Consider the following 16,341-nt stretch of genomic DNA (forward strand, 5'->3'; position numbering starts at 1 on the left):
CAGCACCAACAGAATTGCAACTTCAGGATTACCAAATACTGCCAACCTTGGCAGGAAAAAGTTGTTTCACTCCATGAGGTATTTCTCTTGCTACTACGTCTACCACTGTATCAATTAGAGTAGTGATAAACATGTAGTCTTCCAGATATTGTTGGACTCCAGTTACTACCATCCCTAACTGAGTATGTTGGCTAGATCTGATGGAAGTTGTAGAACATCTGAGTCATATGTTCCCTACTGATTCAAAGCCTAAGTCAATGTTCATTGGATGTGTTGGTGCTGAATGAATCTAAAAATACACAATTAACTCAATTGAAATACAAGCAGTTGTCACAACACCATCCCCCTACCTTCTGAAACTGTTTTCATAATCTGAAGGAAACACATCAGAAGGCTTCTAGTTTCAGCTTGATCCAGTTTGTCAAAGCGAAGGGCTGAGCCAATCAGAGACAGTGGTCTTGCAATCTGTTGAGGAATGAAATTAAGAAGATTTTCCTTTTTATCAAAGATACTTCCAGTTCTAAGAATTACACTTTACTCTTTGCTTACATATGTACCTTTTCACAGGCTTCTGTTGGCTCACTGTTCTTTTCATTGGTGCTAGGGTTGGAGTCAAGACTTGCCAAGGAGCCTCTGGAGTCTGCATGGTTGGCTGTAGAAATAGCTACTGATGAAAAGGCTGGAAATGAAAGTCACAGCAAACATGCTAAAATGATGTTTATGGACATGGAAATTAAGTAGAAGAATGAAAACCCAAGATGCAGTTATGTAAGACTGACACTGTAGTTGAAAACACAATGTAGCTCAGTATTATGAGGACATTCAATGAGCATGGATTTGAGTTCATGTAACAGAGATTAGGCAAATACAATAAAGATAAATAGAATGATACATACTTTGTTATGGATGGTTCTAGAGACATTATCAGACACAATTGATTTCCTACTGACACAGAAACAATCAAACTGAAATTAAATTTTAATTGTAATGAATATTGTGTTCTCAATGGGTATATATACATTAAACTACATTATTTTATTATTTGGACAGAATTTGAAAAAGTTACTTGTTTGGAATTCCACAACCAGCATATTCAATGGTAACACTGGATGGAAAATCGAGAAGTTCCTTATGTGGGTTCTTTTTTTCTTTTTTTGCTTATAATAAGAACCTCTGCAGACTGCATTTCAATTGAAAGCCCAAGCCAGGCAGTTAACAACAAGACAATGATGCCTCTCTGTTGGAAAGGGGTTCCATAAATGGAACACCATAACAATTAAAGTTCTTTCTCTACTTACAATTCAATGAGCAGAAGGTAGCTTAAGAAGAACCTCCACTGCAGAGCTTAAGGAAATAAGCTGAATGTAAAAAATTAACAAGCAAACTGACAGCAGAACAAAACAGTACACTATTTCCATGCAAATACTTTCGTACCTGCTATAGAGTTAAGAACATCTTTGGAAAAAGAGGTATCTACAGAATTAGCATGTTTCATGGCTGCCTGATTCTGAAATCCTCCAGCAGTGCTCAGATCATCTCTGGATCCCTGAATTTCAATGAGGACAAGGAAACAAATTTAGTTACTTTTATTGCCATCATTCAACTTCTGACTCCAGGTTTGATCTCTATACAATGGCATCATTTCAAGTTTCTTTTTCTTAAACTGATATGACACTTTGCACAAACACAAAAAACCAGCTTCTGCTGATTAATGCCATTGAGGGCTTATCCTTAACACCGTGGTAATCTTTCATGTTTATTTCTTTTCCTGAGTGTTAATAGCAATTCCCATAATTTAAAGAAATATGTAAAAGAATTTGTTAAGTAGAACAGTATAATTATTCCTATTACATACATGGGAGGATAAGACTGAAAAGCAGCTAAACAGTGCCCTTAGAAAGTTTACAACTGAACTGAACTCAAAACTCAAGGCAGATCCAAACAGCCTTAATAACAGAATGCGTATTCTATGACTGTTCTGAAGAAGACAGCTATAGTCCATGAAAGCCTATGCTGAAATAAACTTATTTTATGGATGTCACAAGATTACTTTTCATTTCCTTTTTTAGCTTTTCCAATCTTTCTTCCTAAGCTAGATCCTCTGGCTCATATGTGCACTATCTATACCAAGTTAGTTAATAAGAATACATTTGTCTGCATGTTGCTTGATCATGATTTGTTTGGCTAAGGTGAAAGGAGGAAGCATGGTACCCTTGATAGACTAATGAGCTACCGTATACACTAAGGGAAACAATTATACAATTTAGAGTGAATTCAAATCTTCATTTCTTGATAGACTACCAATTCCTCGCATAATCAAGCAACCTCACATTTCACATTGGCAAACTGTGGCATTTGCCCTTTAAAGCACCTTCAAATGCAACAAAACAAAATAAAAGATCAAGAATACATCTTTCTTGTAGGCTGGACTTCAATAAGGAAGTTCTTTCAAATAAGCATCAATGAGAGCTCTAAGGGCATGATAAACTTCCCAGCACAATTCTATTATTTGCTTCCCCTGGAAGTTACCATAGAATTACCTAGTGGTCCTAGCAATCTCTAGATCCTCCAGTGAAATTCTATGATAATTCAATGGTACTTTGTCATATCTGTGGCTTCATGTAGCCACTGTCTGGTTGCAAACATATTCCCTGTGGATATGGAAGTCTTACCACATATGGCTAAACCAGACTTTAGTTGCATCCAATTATTGTCAAAAGGTCCACTTACAATCTTTCGTATAGCCTTCACTAATTCATTTCTTTTGCATTGCTATAGTGACATGGCAACGTTATGGAACCTTGATTTGATAACTCGGATAGTATTGTGGTATAGATCAGCTGGATGGGAAATTCTGAAGCTTGTTGAAAAAGTAATGTTTCCAAGTTGTGATATAGTTAAGAAACCTTGGTAGATAGCAAGTTTTGGGTATGCATTTCTGTGAAATTTAATTTGTTGATAAATCATCCACAATCAAGTTATTTGATTCAGATACCCTTGCTATCTGAAAACGTATCTCATTTAAATGACTTAAAGCTACTGAATTGGGGTCAACATATTCTAATTATTAATAAATTAATTTAATTATCCAACAAGATGATCAAGGTTCAAAAAGGAAAATGTTAGCACAAGTATTTCAAAAAGCCAATTGTTATTCAACATATTTTTGGAGTGCCACTCTACCTACCTGATTGGATGTATTTATGTTGAACAAAAACATGTCCTTCATATATATTCTTGGCATGTTGTCTAAGAGCAAGCCATACAGAGGCATATATAGGTTTGCTATTTTTGCCTGTTCCTCCTAAAGAAAAAGCAATTAGAAGAGTTGTTTCAACTGCAGAACTTCAAAGATTTTATCATAATTTTATTCAAATAAAGTAAAAGGTTACTTTACTCTAAGTTCTTACCCTCTCTGTATAGCGATCATCAAACGAATGTTTTGCCATGAGATTTTTGAGGACTGCCAAGGCCATGTGCCTGATATCCTGATCTTCCTGAAGTGCCCACCCAACTTCCCGAAGAAGTAATCCAATTAGGAAATGCTTCCGGCAAAACTCATTTGTCAGAGTGTATTCTGGAATATCTTGAAGACATTTGGGAAAGGATTCATTATATGCTTGAAGCCTGCTTACCATTTACTCAAGAAACAGATAATACTATGGTTAGTATGACCGATATCTATTATTCCTTCACACTATTAATCAATCTAGTTTTTAAAAATGCTACTTGTGTTCCATACAGCTTTTTAATGGACCAATCTCAACAAAATGGAGCATCTCAGTTATATCACTGTTCTAAAGCAAAATCTATTATGCCAGTAATCATACATTTTCAGAGTTATCATAGGGCTGGTATGTACTACAGTTCTTAATGTGGCACAAAGCAGTGGTGTAAGCAGTAACACTTTATTTTACAAAGCAAGCTGCACAGCTGCTTTGCACAATGGTTGGTGCAAAGACAGAATTCAGCATAGCTACGCTTGTGGAACTTTTTATACTGTGGAACCAGGTTTCTCTTTACTACAGGAAAGGATGATAATGATAACTAAGGGTACATCTACACCATTGAATTAATGCAGTTTGACAGCATTTTAACTGCCATGGCTCAATGCTATGAAGTCATGAGGTTTGTTGTTTGGTGAAGTAACCAGTACTCTTGGCAGATAAGTCTAAAGATCTTCCGAAATTACAACTCCCATGATTCCATAGCACTGAGTCATAGCAGTTAAAGTAGTGCCAAACTTCATTAATTCTATAGTGCAGAGGCACCATAAACTATTTCTGAGTAATAAAGTTAAGGTCAGGACAGCTGAACTGTTTATATACAAAGTCTCATTTCCTTTTTCAAAGTTCTTAAAGCAATCAAATGTGAACTATTTCTATCAAAAATGTCTATTAGACATAGTTGTTGGTTATTTTTCATACTCATTTTATTTCAGTCTATTGAAATAGACACTCCAACTGATCCAATGTTTGGTTCAAGCTAATACTGCAGCTAATTTTAAAAGTCCCATCAATGTGACTTTCAAAAGTGATTGTCTATGTTGAGGCAGACAAGTTGTGGTCCTCCAGACTGTAGTGGACTGCAACTCCTAGCTCTCGCTGCAACTCTTGCTGGATAATCTGGGTTTTATGGGGCATTAATACAATTCCTTCCACGTTTCCAGCAGTGCTCCATGCATATATATTTAGCTGATGCTCATGAAAGCCATACAATTACTTCTTACCAGATGAACGATACTGCTGTGTTGCTTCTGATGGTGTTGTTGAATCTTTCGATTTTCAGAATTATGGGGCAAGGGAGAGGAAAAGCAAGAATTACAATTTAACAAAATCAGTATAAAGCCACTATTAACAATGATAGATAAATAAATACATCTTTGATATTAAGATTATCTGGAAGTTTCTTGAGATCTATGCATATGCCCCTCCCCTTCTCCAATATATGGCAGTTTAATTGTGCAATGAAATACCTTTTTCCTTAAAAGAAAGACCTCTTGTTTTCAATTTAATTTACTTCCCATTGTGTATGTATAGCAGGAAAGGAAATAGAATATTTTAGGTTGGCGTTTGTAGTTGAAACAGTTTTAGGCTTTACAAAAGCCTCAAAAAGTATGGTATTGCCAAATATAGGAGGGTTGAATTAAAAATAATGTCTCCACTTTTGTTACTTAGGTTTGGATGAGAATATTTTACTAAATCAAACACAGAAATAATCCTTAGAATGTGCTCTTTAACTACCACTATTCACTTTTCCACATAATCACCAGACAATTGGATACATTTCTGGCAATGATGAACAAGAGGACACTGGCAGGGTTTGGGCTACATGTTCATGGCACTCACTATAACCTGCATGTCAGTGGAGGGAGGGCTATTGGTGTCTCCTGCTCAGTGGGAACTATAGCCTATTTGTGGAGGTGGGAGGCTGTCTGTGTAAGAGGACACCTCTGCCGCATACACACATACACATTTTTCACTTTTATTATGTGTATAAATGACTGGTAGAACTTGACAAGGGACCTGGAGAAAAGTTTTCTTTTCCTATAGGTAATTAATTTTACAATTGCACATTTTATCCTCTATTACTGTGAGATTATTGTCTATCAGGATTAGAAGTATCACAAACAATTCTCAGAAGCAGTGTAGGAACTTGATGAGTGTTATTGACATATAGAGTGTTGGAATCAATCTTGGATTTAAAATTATTAATTCAAATTTAATTGTTCCATCTCTTTTCAATTCAGCGAGAGCAATTCAAGAAAACTGTTCTTCCAGTGAAACTCTCTGTTGTAAAGTACAGCCTGAATCCAATTGTTAATTTCACCTTGAAAAGATGCACGGAATCAACAAGAATTTGTTATGTCAATACTTATGTAAGTCATTTTAATTACGTGAATTTCATCTAGCTGGAAGCAATAATTAGATTTATTGTATTGTAGCTGCAGAAAGAATACTATAAACCGAGGCCATGTTTAGTGGGACATTCTAGCTTCCATTTATATTGATACAACTTATGCTAATATTCTTTCTTTTCTAATATTTTGGACAGCTCACAAATAAAATATAGCAATATACTTTTATTGATGATTTTACATTCACAATGGTTTATGTTTATTTTCAAAATATTTCACATAATTGCACTTATGATCAATATTGCAATTTTTTTTATCTCTCAGTGTTCTTGATAGAATTATTATTATTTTTTTTAAAATGCAAGTCTTACCTGGAATATTTGCAGATTTGATAGGAAGGCACAGTGGGATGAAGTGTTCATGGTTACATACTTCTTCAAGAAAATCAAATTTATATTGAAACAAAATCTGGAATGTGAAAATATTTGTATTCATTGATTTACACTTGCAATGCTTTCTTTCATCGGTCTGCATTACAGAATTGTGGTCTGTTTTCTGTCGTATAAATCAACACCTTGAAAACTCCAGTCATTGTTTCCCTCCGACTTTATTGCAGTTTCCTCAGATTGCATCAAACTGTATGTCCTTGCATTTCATATGCATCACAGCCATATGCATGTTTAGTTTATGTGTAATGCAAACTACACTTTGACATCATATGAATGGATATTGGCAAAGTTACATTTTGGACTACATTTCCAATTCTAGAAGTTATCATCCAAAAGGTATTATTTTAAAGTTCTTGAAATGTATGGACATTGAAGATGGCTTCAACTTTTTCCTCACTTGTCTCTTCTTACACCATGGGATTCCAGCCTTCTCTTCCTGATTAATAGCAAACCAGAGCCCAGCATTACACATAAACTTGCAATTCTAGTTTATGTCTGCTACAAAAGCCAGGTCTGTAAATTGGGGTTGGTTAATATGGTTTTGCATGCTATCGAAACTCAATAAAACTATCCTTTGGAACCTTAAGAGGTATGTAATATCCTGGGGACATGTTAGGGACATTATAAGAAACAAGTCATAGGGAAGTGTACCAAATGGGACCAGATTGCCTCTTGATTAATGCACATTGTTGGTGAATACGCATTCATCATTTGTACTTTCAATTTATCCCACTTTGTATAATTAGCTATCATTTTCTCATAATTACTATTTGAAACAAGTCAATTCTCCAATGAATAACTGTCTCAAGTTTTTTTTAGTCTTATGTAAGAATGATAATACCAGCACTCCTTCTTTCATCTTGGAGCAAGAATTGATATAATATCGAGGGACATCCTAATATGATGTGAAGTGAAGTAGAGCTATTTATATACTGGTAAATGTGGCTTAGAAGAATTAGAGTGGCTTGTATAGTGGTTCGGCTGTTGGACTACAACTCTGGAAACCAGGGTTTGAATCCACTGGGCCCACAATCTCTCAGCTTCAAACAAGGAAATGGCAAACCCAATTATTAATAAATCTTACAAAAATATATCTTGCGATAGGTGAGCCCTTGGGGGGTTACCATAAGTCAGAAATTGACTTGAAAGAATACAAGTGCTAAAATATTGTCCATACATTTCAAGAAACTAAAATTAATATTACTGGGAGATCAACTCTTTTTTTTTACATTGTTCTGGATTTTTTTTCTACCACATTTTCAATAATCAGAAACTTCAAAAATCAAGAACTTCCTTACCTTGTGGTCACCTGGTCCAAACATGCTTATATAGCTATTGACCAGCTTAAATATAAATCCACGATCCATGAATGTGAAACAGCGCTAAAATAGAAACCAATATGTTAATAATTTGGCAAATAGCTGTCAACAAACCAAAACCACCAAAGAAGTTATTACAGTAGTTATTACAGTCCTGGTGAAAAATAAGAGATCATATCTAACTCTGGTACAAAATATTCAAACCAGAAGTTTATGGATTCTTTCATTCAATTTGTATCGCACATTTCTTCCAGCACAGGATTCAAAGTGGCACATGTTTTTAGAAAAAGTGCTGAAAACAATAATATTAACTTGGGAAAATTAAATTATGGCATGTTACAATGCTTTGAACATGAAACCAGATAAATCATAAATCAAAATGTCTGCAAACCTAAACTTTAATAAAACATGGATTCAAGTGTCACCACTAGCTTATATGTATAAATTATGTGGCATTAGGAATTACAGCTGTGGTGGGGTCATGGCAACCATGGAGCATCATTCTCTGCCCCTTCCATGTCATATATTTTTTAAAAAGAATTGTGTGACTTTAAAACATCATAAAACATTGTGTAGAGCCCAAAGAAAACTTTCTATCTTGGGAGGTGTTACTCTTAGGCTGTCCTTAAAGATGACCTAAAATATTTTAGATAAATAAATTCTACTTCTACTACAACTACACATTCTTGTTTTTATTACTCTCAGAACTGCACACAGGCTTCCCAGCACTAAAGGAAGAGTTGTTTTCCCTAAATGTGAAGAATCCTTACACTTATCTGTGTGGTGAAATGGCTGGAGTGGTACTTATGATAGCTGAGCTCAAGTTCCCACTAAGGAGAGGAATTCACTGGACGACCAGTCAATCGCTTTTTCAACTAGATCTATTTTGCAATATTGTGAGTGGGGAGCAGAACTACATACATGTATATTTTGGAGGAAATGCATAATATAAGACTGAAAGTTCAATGCCTCTATCAGAATTAAAATAATAATACTTTATTTACCTAGCCATTTCATATATGAGGTTGTTATTTCTTGGCTGTGGAATCCAAATGTTTCAAAGTTTCCTGGTTTGGATACTGTGGCCAGACACGTAGGCATAAGCAGGCACAAACTTGTATGTTAATACAAAGCAATTATTTTCTCACTGGCATGAATACCTATCTTGATACCTATTGCTTTGTAAATCACTTTTGATTCTGATATTCTTAGCATAGAAGAGTTGGATACCTTCCATAGAGAGAAAGCCTGGAAAATGATTATATTCAGTTCTGGATGGTCTGATTACCTCCATTGGGTCTTTATCATTGCTAGTGATTGATTGAAAACAAATTAAAGAAATATTAAACCGGCCAACAAAATTGAATAAACTACAATTGGCCATGAAAAGTAGACTCAAAATGTTTGGGTAGTCAGCCCAAATTTAACTTGGAGACCAATAAAGAGACCAATATCAATACCAACTATGTCCCCTAGAGGAGAGTAGTACACCAAGGGAGCAAAGGAAATGTACCTTGAGAAATCCACCAACACTGTGGTTTGCATTCTTGGTTTCTTCAAGAGCATCTCTGTACTTCCAAACAACATGATCTGATAAGATCATTATGAGGGTATCCAGCTCACTTAGAAATGATTCTGGAAACCTCTGAGCACGAGGAATCTGATCAGAAAACATATAATATGTCAACATGGTGAGCAAACTAAAGCCATAGCCTGCAAAACTTTCACTATAGCAGCTGCACAGATGAAGTTGGCAGGATTACTTATGCATATGTGAAATGGAGCATATTCTTCCTAATTAACAACAGCTCTCTATTACTGTTAAGATTTCTAAAGCTGATAAAAACCTTAAACATTTGAACACTAATGTAGGGTAGAGACCTGATGTAGTGTTACATTTGGAGCAATAAATACTTAAAGAATCCAGGTTCTAGTTCTTATTAAGCTACACAGTTTACTGCATAACTTGGGACCAATTGTTCTTTCTCAGCCTGATCTAGCTCACATGGTTGTTGTGAAGAAAGTGGAGTGAACAAGAGTCCTGCATGTTTCCTTGACCTCACTGGAGGAAAATGGGTTGTGGGGGGATACTTATTAAACTAGGGCAGGCTTTCAGTTTATCTCAAGTTGTTATTTCTCCCATAAGCAATGAATTACAAATCTGGAGGAATCAAAATGCCAATATCAACTCCTTTAGAAAATCGCTCATACTAGGTTGGCACAAAGCTGCTTAGTTTTGGCAAATTTGCTGCACCACTTCTGAGTGATGTGGATCTGCTGGAACCTAGATTTCTTACTTTACAAGCCAATCTGGCAGCTTGTGAAAAGCTGTAATTCAGACATTAGTTCAAGCGTTTTTGAATTCTGGCCAATTCCATTTTTAAATGCAAGAATGGTGAAATTCATGAAAACCTTTCTGAAAATCTTGCTAAGCTTAAGGGAGATTAGATATTCTCATGAAATAAATGGAGCTAGAATAATCATGAGATTAGTTCTAAGAGACAGAATATAGAAGTAATCCATGAATGTTCTTGATATGTGCAATTATGTGCAATTGTCTCCTTGAATGTCACATGGGACCCACTTGTTTCATTCTTTTGATAAATAACATGATCCTGGCTGCTTGTCTGAATTGTTCTCTGAAACTTTTCTTTTACAGTCTTAGTACAAAGCCAACTTCTTAGCCTGTTGTTCTCCAGACGAGCTGGGCTGCAAATGTTGAAAAGTCCCCAGGAAGCCACGAACTTGCAGTTTTCAGTCCGACACATCTGGATGGCATCAAGTTGAGAAAGGCTGCGATGCTGTACTCATTAACAGCATGCTAGTTTCTGGAATTGGCTATGCGGGTTGACAGATGTGTGATTTGATAGATCTATCTGAAAGCTGGGGTTTTTATTTTTTGCATTTTTAACAATCTCAAATTAAGAATGTTGAATAAATAGTAAATTATTCACTAATGTTGCCTGTCCAATTAAAATATATTAAATGTGGGTACGTACATTTAGACAACACTTTGTAACATGCAGCTAACATCCAGATTTTACAGTGTTTTAAATCAATTGATACTTATGTGTGGAAGTCCACAATGGATTGCCTCTTGAGTGTATCTTTGTGGATGACAACACATTATCTTCAGCTGAATCTGAATATAATGGAGATCTTCGTATTTCTTGGTGATTGCCTGTTTTGGGGAAAATAGTATCCTGTTTTCCCCAAAATAAGACAAGGTCTTATATTAATTTTTGCTCCATAATATGCTTTAGATCTTGTTTATTTTTATTATTATTAATTTTCAGGGGCAGTCTTATTTTTTCAAATTGACTTTTTAAATGAACTCTAGCTAGAGCTTATTTTTGAAATAGGGCTTATATTTTGAGCATCCTCAGAAATGCTGAAAAATTATGATAAGTCTTATTTTCGGGGTCGGTCTTATTTTGGGAAAAACAGGGTAGTTCCTCTTTCATGTTCTCCACTGTATTTACAACACTGCATAAACCTTGGAGTCCTCACAACCCTTTATCAGGACAACAGCAAAGGCATCCATTTTTTCAAAAACCTTTCTCTTTCTGTCACCAGATTAAGCTGCTGAGTTTGCTGTTGTTGAGATGGTAGTGACAGGTTAGGTATCAGAGGTAGTTTTATGTTTTATTATCCATATTTTAAATTTTTATATGTTAATGGTTCTTCTGAAAAGGGCATTATAAATAAACATTGTTGTCTTGGGGAAAACAACAACAACAACAACAACAACTATTATTATTATTTATTAACTTATAATGCAGAAGACAACACAATCTTACCTGTATTCTATTTGTATCAACCAAATGCTGTGCCATGGACTTTAATATAATGGCAAAAAAGAACCAGGAATGCTATTAAAATTAAAAAAGAGAAAGGAAGGAAGGAAAGAAAGAAAGATGTTATAATGGCAGCACTATCTATTTTCCTTTCTAAAATTAGTCCTCTTTGATTTTACAAAGTTCTGTAAAAAGGTTAGAAACGTTTTCCATAATCTAGTTCGTGGAAAGATCTGCATAGGAATAATTTTCAAGCAATTTTACAAAACGAATGTGGAACTTTTGCTTTGATGAGCCAGGATCCCAGAAATGAAACAGCTTAACTCCTGGCATGATTGCACACTATTAGAAAACTGAGCCCTATGAGTAGATCCAGACTTAAGCCAAACAAGATTCCATTTGTACTGAAAAAGAGCATTGTGTGTCAATTTTCCTTGACTGATCCTTCTCTTCCTCCTCTGCCACTCACCTGAAAGACTATCAGTCCTTCCTATGCCAACCATCAAGAACAGTGTGCCCTGGATTCTGAAGGGGAAATTTAAAAAGTGCCATGTTCTGGCCAAGTCGGCTAGCAAGAAGCCTCTGCTAAATTCCTGTTTCCTCTATAAAATGTAGGGTTTTTTTCCTCTTTAGAGAAGTTCAAGTCTGGATCCAGCCCAACCATTTAATTTTTTACAAACTTTGCTGCTTAATTGTTAAACAGTCTATTATAGAGAATGTCAAACGTTTTGGAAATGCAATGAGTTTGGGCAAATAATTGCACCTTTGTTTAAGTTTTTGACAAGTATGCCAGCTCAACAAATGAAGCATTAGGTCGTTTTTGTGTCTGCCCCTTCCACCTTAACAAGAAATAGTTCAAGCATTTCTCAGAATATATTACAGTACTGTAATTATCTCCTGTCATATTCACAACTACTCTTTTTCTACCATTATTTTCACATTTCTCTTTCTCTTCTCTTCACTCCTATTGGGTCCCATCTAGGACAAATATATCAAAAATCAAGTCATAGTTTATTCCTTCCTGTTTCCTGTCCAGAACTGTAAGAATAACATACTTGAATGGGGTCAATCTGAACTCCACGTGTGAAAATCCAAATAGGTGGGATGGGAATTCACCAGTTTCTAAAATTGGAGTTCCCAAAACCTTCAGGACTGGTGTTGGAAGCTTTGTTGAGGCTTTTTGGTTTCTTGTTGGTCCAGTGCTGCACAGCATTTTTATTTTAAAATGCTCAGCTTTGGAAAAATAGAAACTCGATTGTCACCAGCCAAATATCTGTATCTTCACCCCCTGCCCATGTTTCATAGAAATCCTGGCAAGAAGCTGTGAAAAGACATTTGAGTTTCCTCCCCCAATACATGTCAGCTGGAAAAGCTGCACAGTTTTCCAGAGGGAAAAAACCATATTTTCCAACAACATAGGAAGAAGAATAGATATATTTTTCCTGATACCCATCAGGAGGGGAAAATTAACATCCCTAATCCAAATACTCGACTCTGAATGGTCTAAATTTCAAATTATAAGCTTTTAAATCCTGAGTGCTTTTTCAAGATGATGGGTGATTTTTCAGATTACACTCATTTTTTCCTTAAAGTTCTTCCAGATAACCATCTTTGAAAATTTATTATGTTTCTTTGTTCTTAAATATTGAGGACACAATCCAGACCACATGAACCCAATCCTGATGCAGAAAACTAAACATATACAAACTTTTCTAACACTTTCAGCAAGGATGGGGGAAAGAAAAAGGATTCACCTTTAAAACATGTTTCACTGTCCTTTGATCATTTGATTTCAAAAGGCCAGTCATGTTCTTGGCCAGCTCTTCATGAATGGTCCTTTCTTCAAACGATTTGGTCTTGAACACATACTACAATGGTGGAAGGAAGCATGATTTCATAGCGTAAAAACATAGAGAACAAATTGTATTGAGAAAATTAGACAAAACAACATAGAGCAATACTGAGCATTATTCCTGATGTAAACAATAACCATGATGTCAATGTAGGCTTTAATTAGAATTTTGCATATTGATTTCATGTAACATCTAAGGTAAAGGTAAAGGTTTTCCACTGACATTAAGTCTAGTCATGTCTAACTCTGGGGGTTGGTGCTCATTTCTATTTCTAAGCTGAAGAGCCGGCGTTGTCCGGAGACACCCCCAAGGTCATGTGGCCAGCATGACTGCATGGAGTTACTTTCCCACCAGAGCAGTACCTATTGATCTACTCACTTTTGCATGTTTTCGAACTGCTAGTTTGGCAGAAACTGGGGCTAATAGCAGGACTCACCCTGCTCACCAGATTCAATCCGCCAACCTTTCTGTCAGCAAGTTCAACAGCTCAGCAGTTTAACCTGCTGTGCCAGCAGCGGCTCCATGTAACATCTATTCTAATAAAAATAAGGAAAATAAATAAGCAAGCAAAATGAAAGGGGCCTCTAGGTTTTAGTTTATTATTTAAACAAGTGGTGGGGATTTTTGTTACTGTTTTATAAAAAGTCCAGAGAGTTTCAACCCCTTTATTATCAATTGGCCTTCAATCTCACAGCAGGAGGAATTTCCACAGTTGCTGAAAATCTCTCCCCTTGGCCATTTAAATAGGCCACTCAATAATATAACGACTGGAATATGTTGGACATTTTATAAAACAGAATAACTCAAAAACCTGTATAAAATAAAATACATCCATCAATAAACATACGGAGACACGTTCTTTCTTTTCTTTGGAGAATCCTAAGACACAAGCATTCCAAAACATTTGAACAAAAATGGAAAATAAAAGCCAAAGCCCACTCCTTCATTATAAAATTTAGTCCCAGATACTTATGAACAATTCTAAACAAAATTTGATTGATTAAAATGAATCCATAAAAACAAATTTCATTTTGCAAAGCCAAAAGTAAACTGCAAAAACATTTTAAAAACAGATATTAAAAAAATACACTTTATTCAAAAACAGTTCCAATGACCTCAAAAGAACTTCTAAGTAGACATGCAAATGAGTACATAATACGAAATGAAAAATACATTATTAACGGTAGTCTTTCTTGAGAACTAAATGCAAGTATTTGCAGTTAAATTGTGAATTGGCATGATTCATTCCATGAAGCATCAAAATGTATGATTTGGTACCATGCACATTCATTTAAATGTACCTGATCATTTTTTTGGCTATTAATGTGAAATTTGTGAATGATCAAAATTATTCAACTACTTGGGAACTCTACATGTGAATGCTTTTAATATAGGCCATTTAAATGGGCAATATGCTGGCAAGTTGCAGAAAAGGTTAAGTCTCAGAAAGCTTTAACATTTGTGAAGAAAGGGAAAATTACCAAGATGGTTAAGTTTTCTTGACAATGGCAGCTGCTGAAACATTCCTCTCTACTGTATTTCTATACATGTCTATTCAGAAGTAAATTACACTGCATTCAATGGATCTTATTTTCTTTGTATTCAAAGTACAACACAACCCCAATCTGCAGTTCTATATTGACTGATGTCCAAATGGATATATATGAAATTGTGTTGTATTTTGAATTCAAAGGAAGACAAATCTGAATAATTCAGATACTTTAAGACTTTTGTGGGATCGTTATGTTCTTTCCCCCATTTTGTTTTAAAAATCAGTAAGATACTGGATTTATTTTTTACAAACACTAAGAACCCAGCCCTTTAAGTAAAAAGTACACAAGATTTTTTTGGAAAATATTTTTAAAACAATAGGTGATTACTATTCACTTATAAATCTGTAAAAAAAAATGACCCATTTGAATCAACACATTTTGCAAAAAAAAACTTGTTTTCTGTTCAGTACAATGGAATGGAAAAGACATCCAAAGCATTCCCAGTGAGATAAAATAAACATTGATGTATGGGACATATGCACTTAAATACTGAAGCATCACTCCTGCGTGCATGGAAGTATCAACAGCTGAACTTATCTTGCACATGCACCATTCTTTTGTTCTAAAAATTTAGCTGTTAGCCCATCCAGAAATGTATGAAATGCAGTGGCAATAATACTTAAGTGTTTTTCTCCATATAATATGGAAAGAGTAAGCAAACCAACAATTCTGCCCATGTGTTCTGTCCACAGTAATCACTGAACACTATAACAATCAACTAATTAAACTATTACACATTGCTTTGGCGTGTGTATACCCAAATAAATACTCCACCAAACCTACATCAATACCAGTCCAAGAGCAATTTGTTTAATGGGATGTGACTTTTCAAAATCTACTGTGTACATTGAACAGCATTGAACTCAACACTGGAAGTGTTAATTAATAAACCTTTTATAATGCACATTTTAATTGGAATTTGATGGTACAGTGGACACAAGGCTACTATAGCAGTCTTATGTCTCTTTATCATCTTTTCTTGTATTGGCCAGGGACACCCAATCATTAGCCTGATATCATGCAGAATGATGGCATCATGCTTTGCACCAAGCATCCTAAAAACGGGAACAACAAAGGTTGACACTTTGATAGGATATCATTTTGGCTGTAATATCATGCTTAAGCCTCATGGCAGTAATGACAGTGATGCTGCTGGCATTGAATGTGTCTGTAGAATATTTCAGAAAATACAAAGAATTTTATATACATTATGTTATTTTAATCTTTACAAATGACACTATAATATTTATTATTCCAATATTGTGGGTGGAGAATGAAGATGGAGAAGGTATCTTGTCTGTCTAGGGCAGTTTGGAGACTGAATGCCTGCCTCAATGTTGTTGAACCTCCGTTCCCATACTCATCAGTCACTGGATATACTGGATTGACATGGTAATGAGATAGAGTCCAGCAACATTGGAACACCATACTTTCACTACTCTTGACCTAGAGCAGTGGTTCTCAACCTGTGGGTCCCCAGATGTGTTGACCAAAACACCTGGGGACTCATAGG

The 16,341-nt window shown here is 35.4% G+C and overlaps 1 protein-coding gene across 12 annotated transcripts in view; it reads right to left on the reverse strand.

The window, feature by feature from the left end:
* The window catches only part of dock10 (dedicator of cytokinesis 10), a 210,030-nt gene that overhangs the window by 39,536 nt on the left and 154,153 nt on the right, over positions 1-16,341 (reverse strand). For 9 of the 12 annotated variants that reach the window (XM_062976588.1, XM_062976587.1, XM_062976590.1 and 6 more), the window contains exons 26-36: positions 13,177-13,290; positions 11,426-11,497; positions 9,139-9,285; positions 7,605-7,688; positions 6,229-6,325; positions 4,730-4,774; positions 3,411-3,586; positions 3,188-3,304; positions 1,435-1,546; positions 558-679; positions 351-465 (exon numbers count right to left, since the gene is read on the reverse strand). In XM_062976588.1, coding sequence (XP_062832658.1) covers positions 351-465; positions 558-679; positions 1,435-1,546; positions 3,188-3,304; positions 3,411-3,586; positions 4,730-4,774; positions 6,229-6,325; positions 7,605-7,688; positions 9,139-9,285; positions 11,426-11,497; positions 13,177-13,290 — 1,201 coding nt within the window. The remainder of the gene's footprint in view (positions 1-350; positions 466-557; positions 680-1,434; positions 1,547-3,187; positions 3,305-3,410; positions 3,587-4,729; positions 4,775-6,228; positions 6,326-7,604; positions 7,689-9,138; positions 9,286-11,425; positions 11,498-13,176; positions 13,291-16,341) is intronic. The other 3 variants (XM_062976586.1, XM_062976591.1, XM_062976585.1) reach the window with 2 other exon arrangements.

Source organism: Anolis carolinensis, chromosome 3, assembly GCF_035594765.1.
Source record: "Anolis carolinensis isolate JA03-04 chromosome 3, rAnoCar3.1.pri, whole genome shotgun sequence".
Taxonomy (NCBI): Eukaryota; Metazoa; Chordata; class Lepidosauria; order Squamata; family Dactyloidae; genus Anolis; species Anolis carolinensis.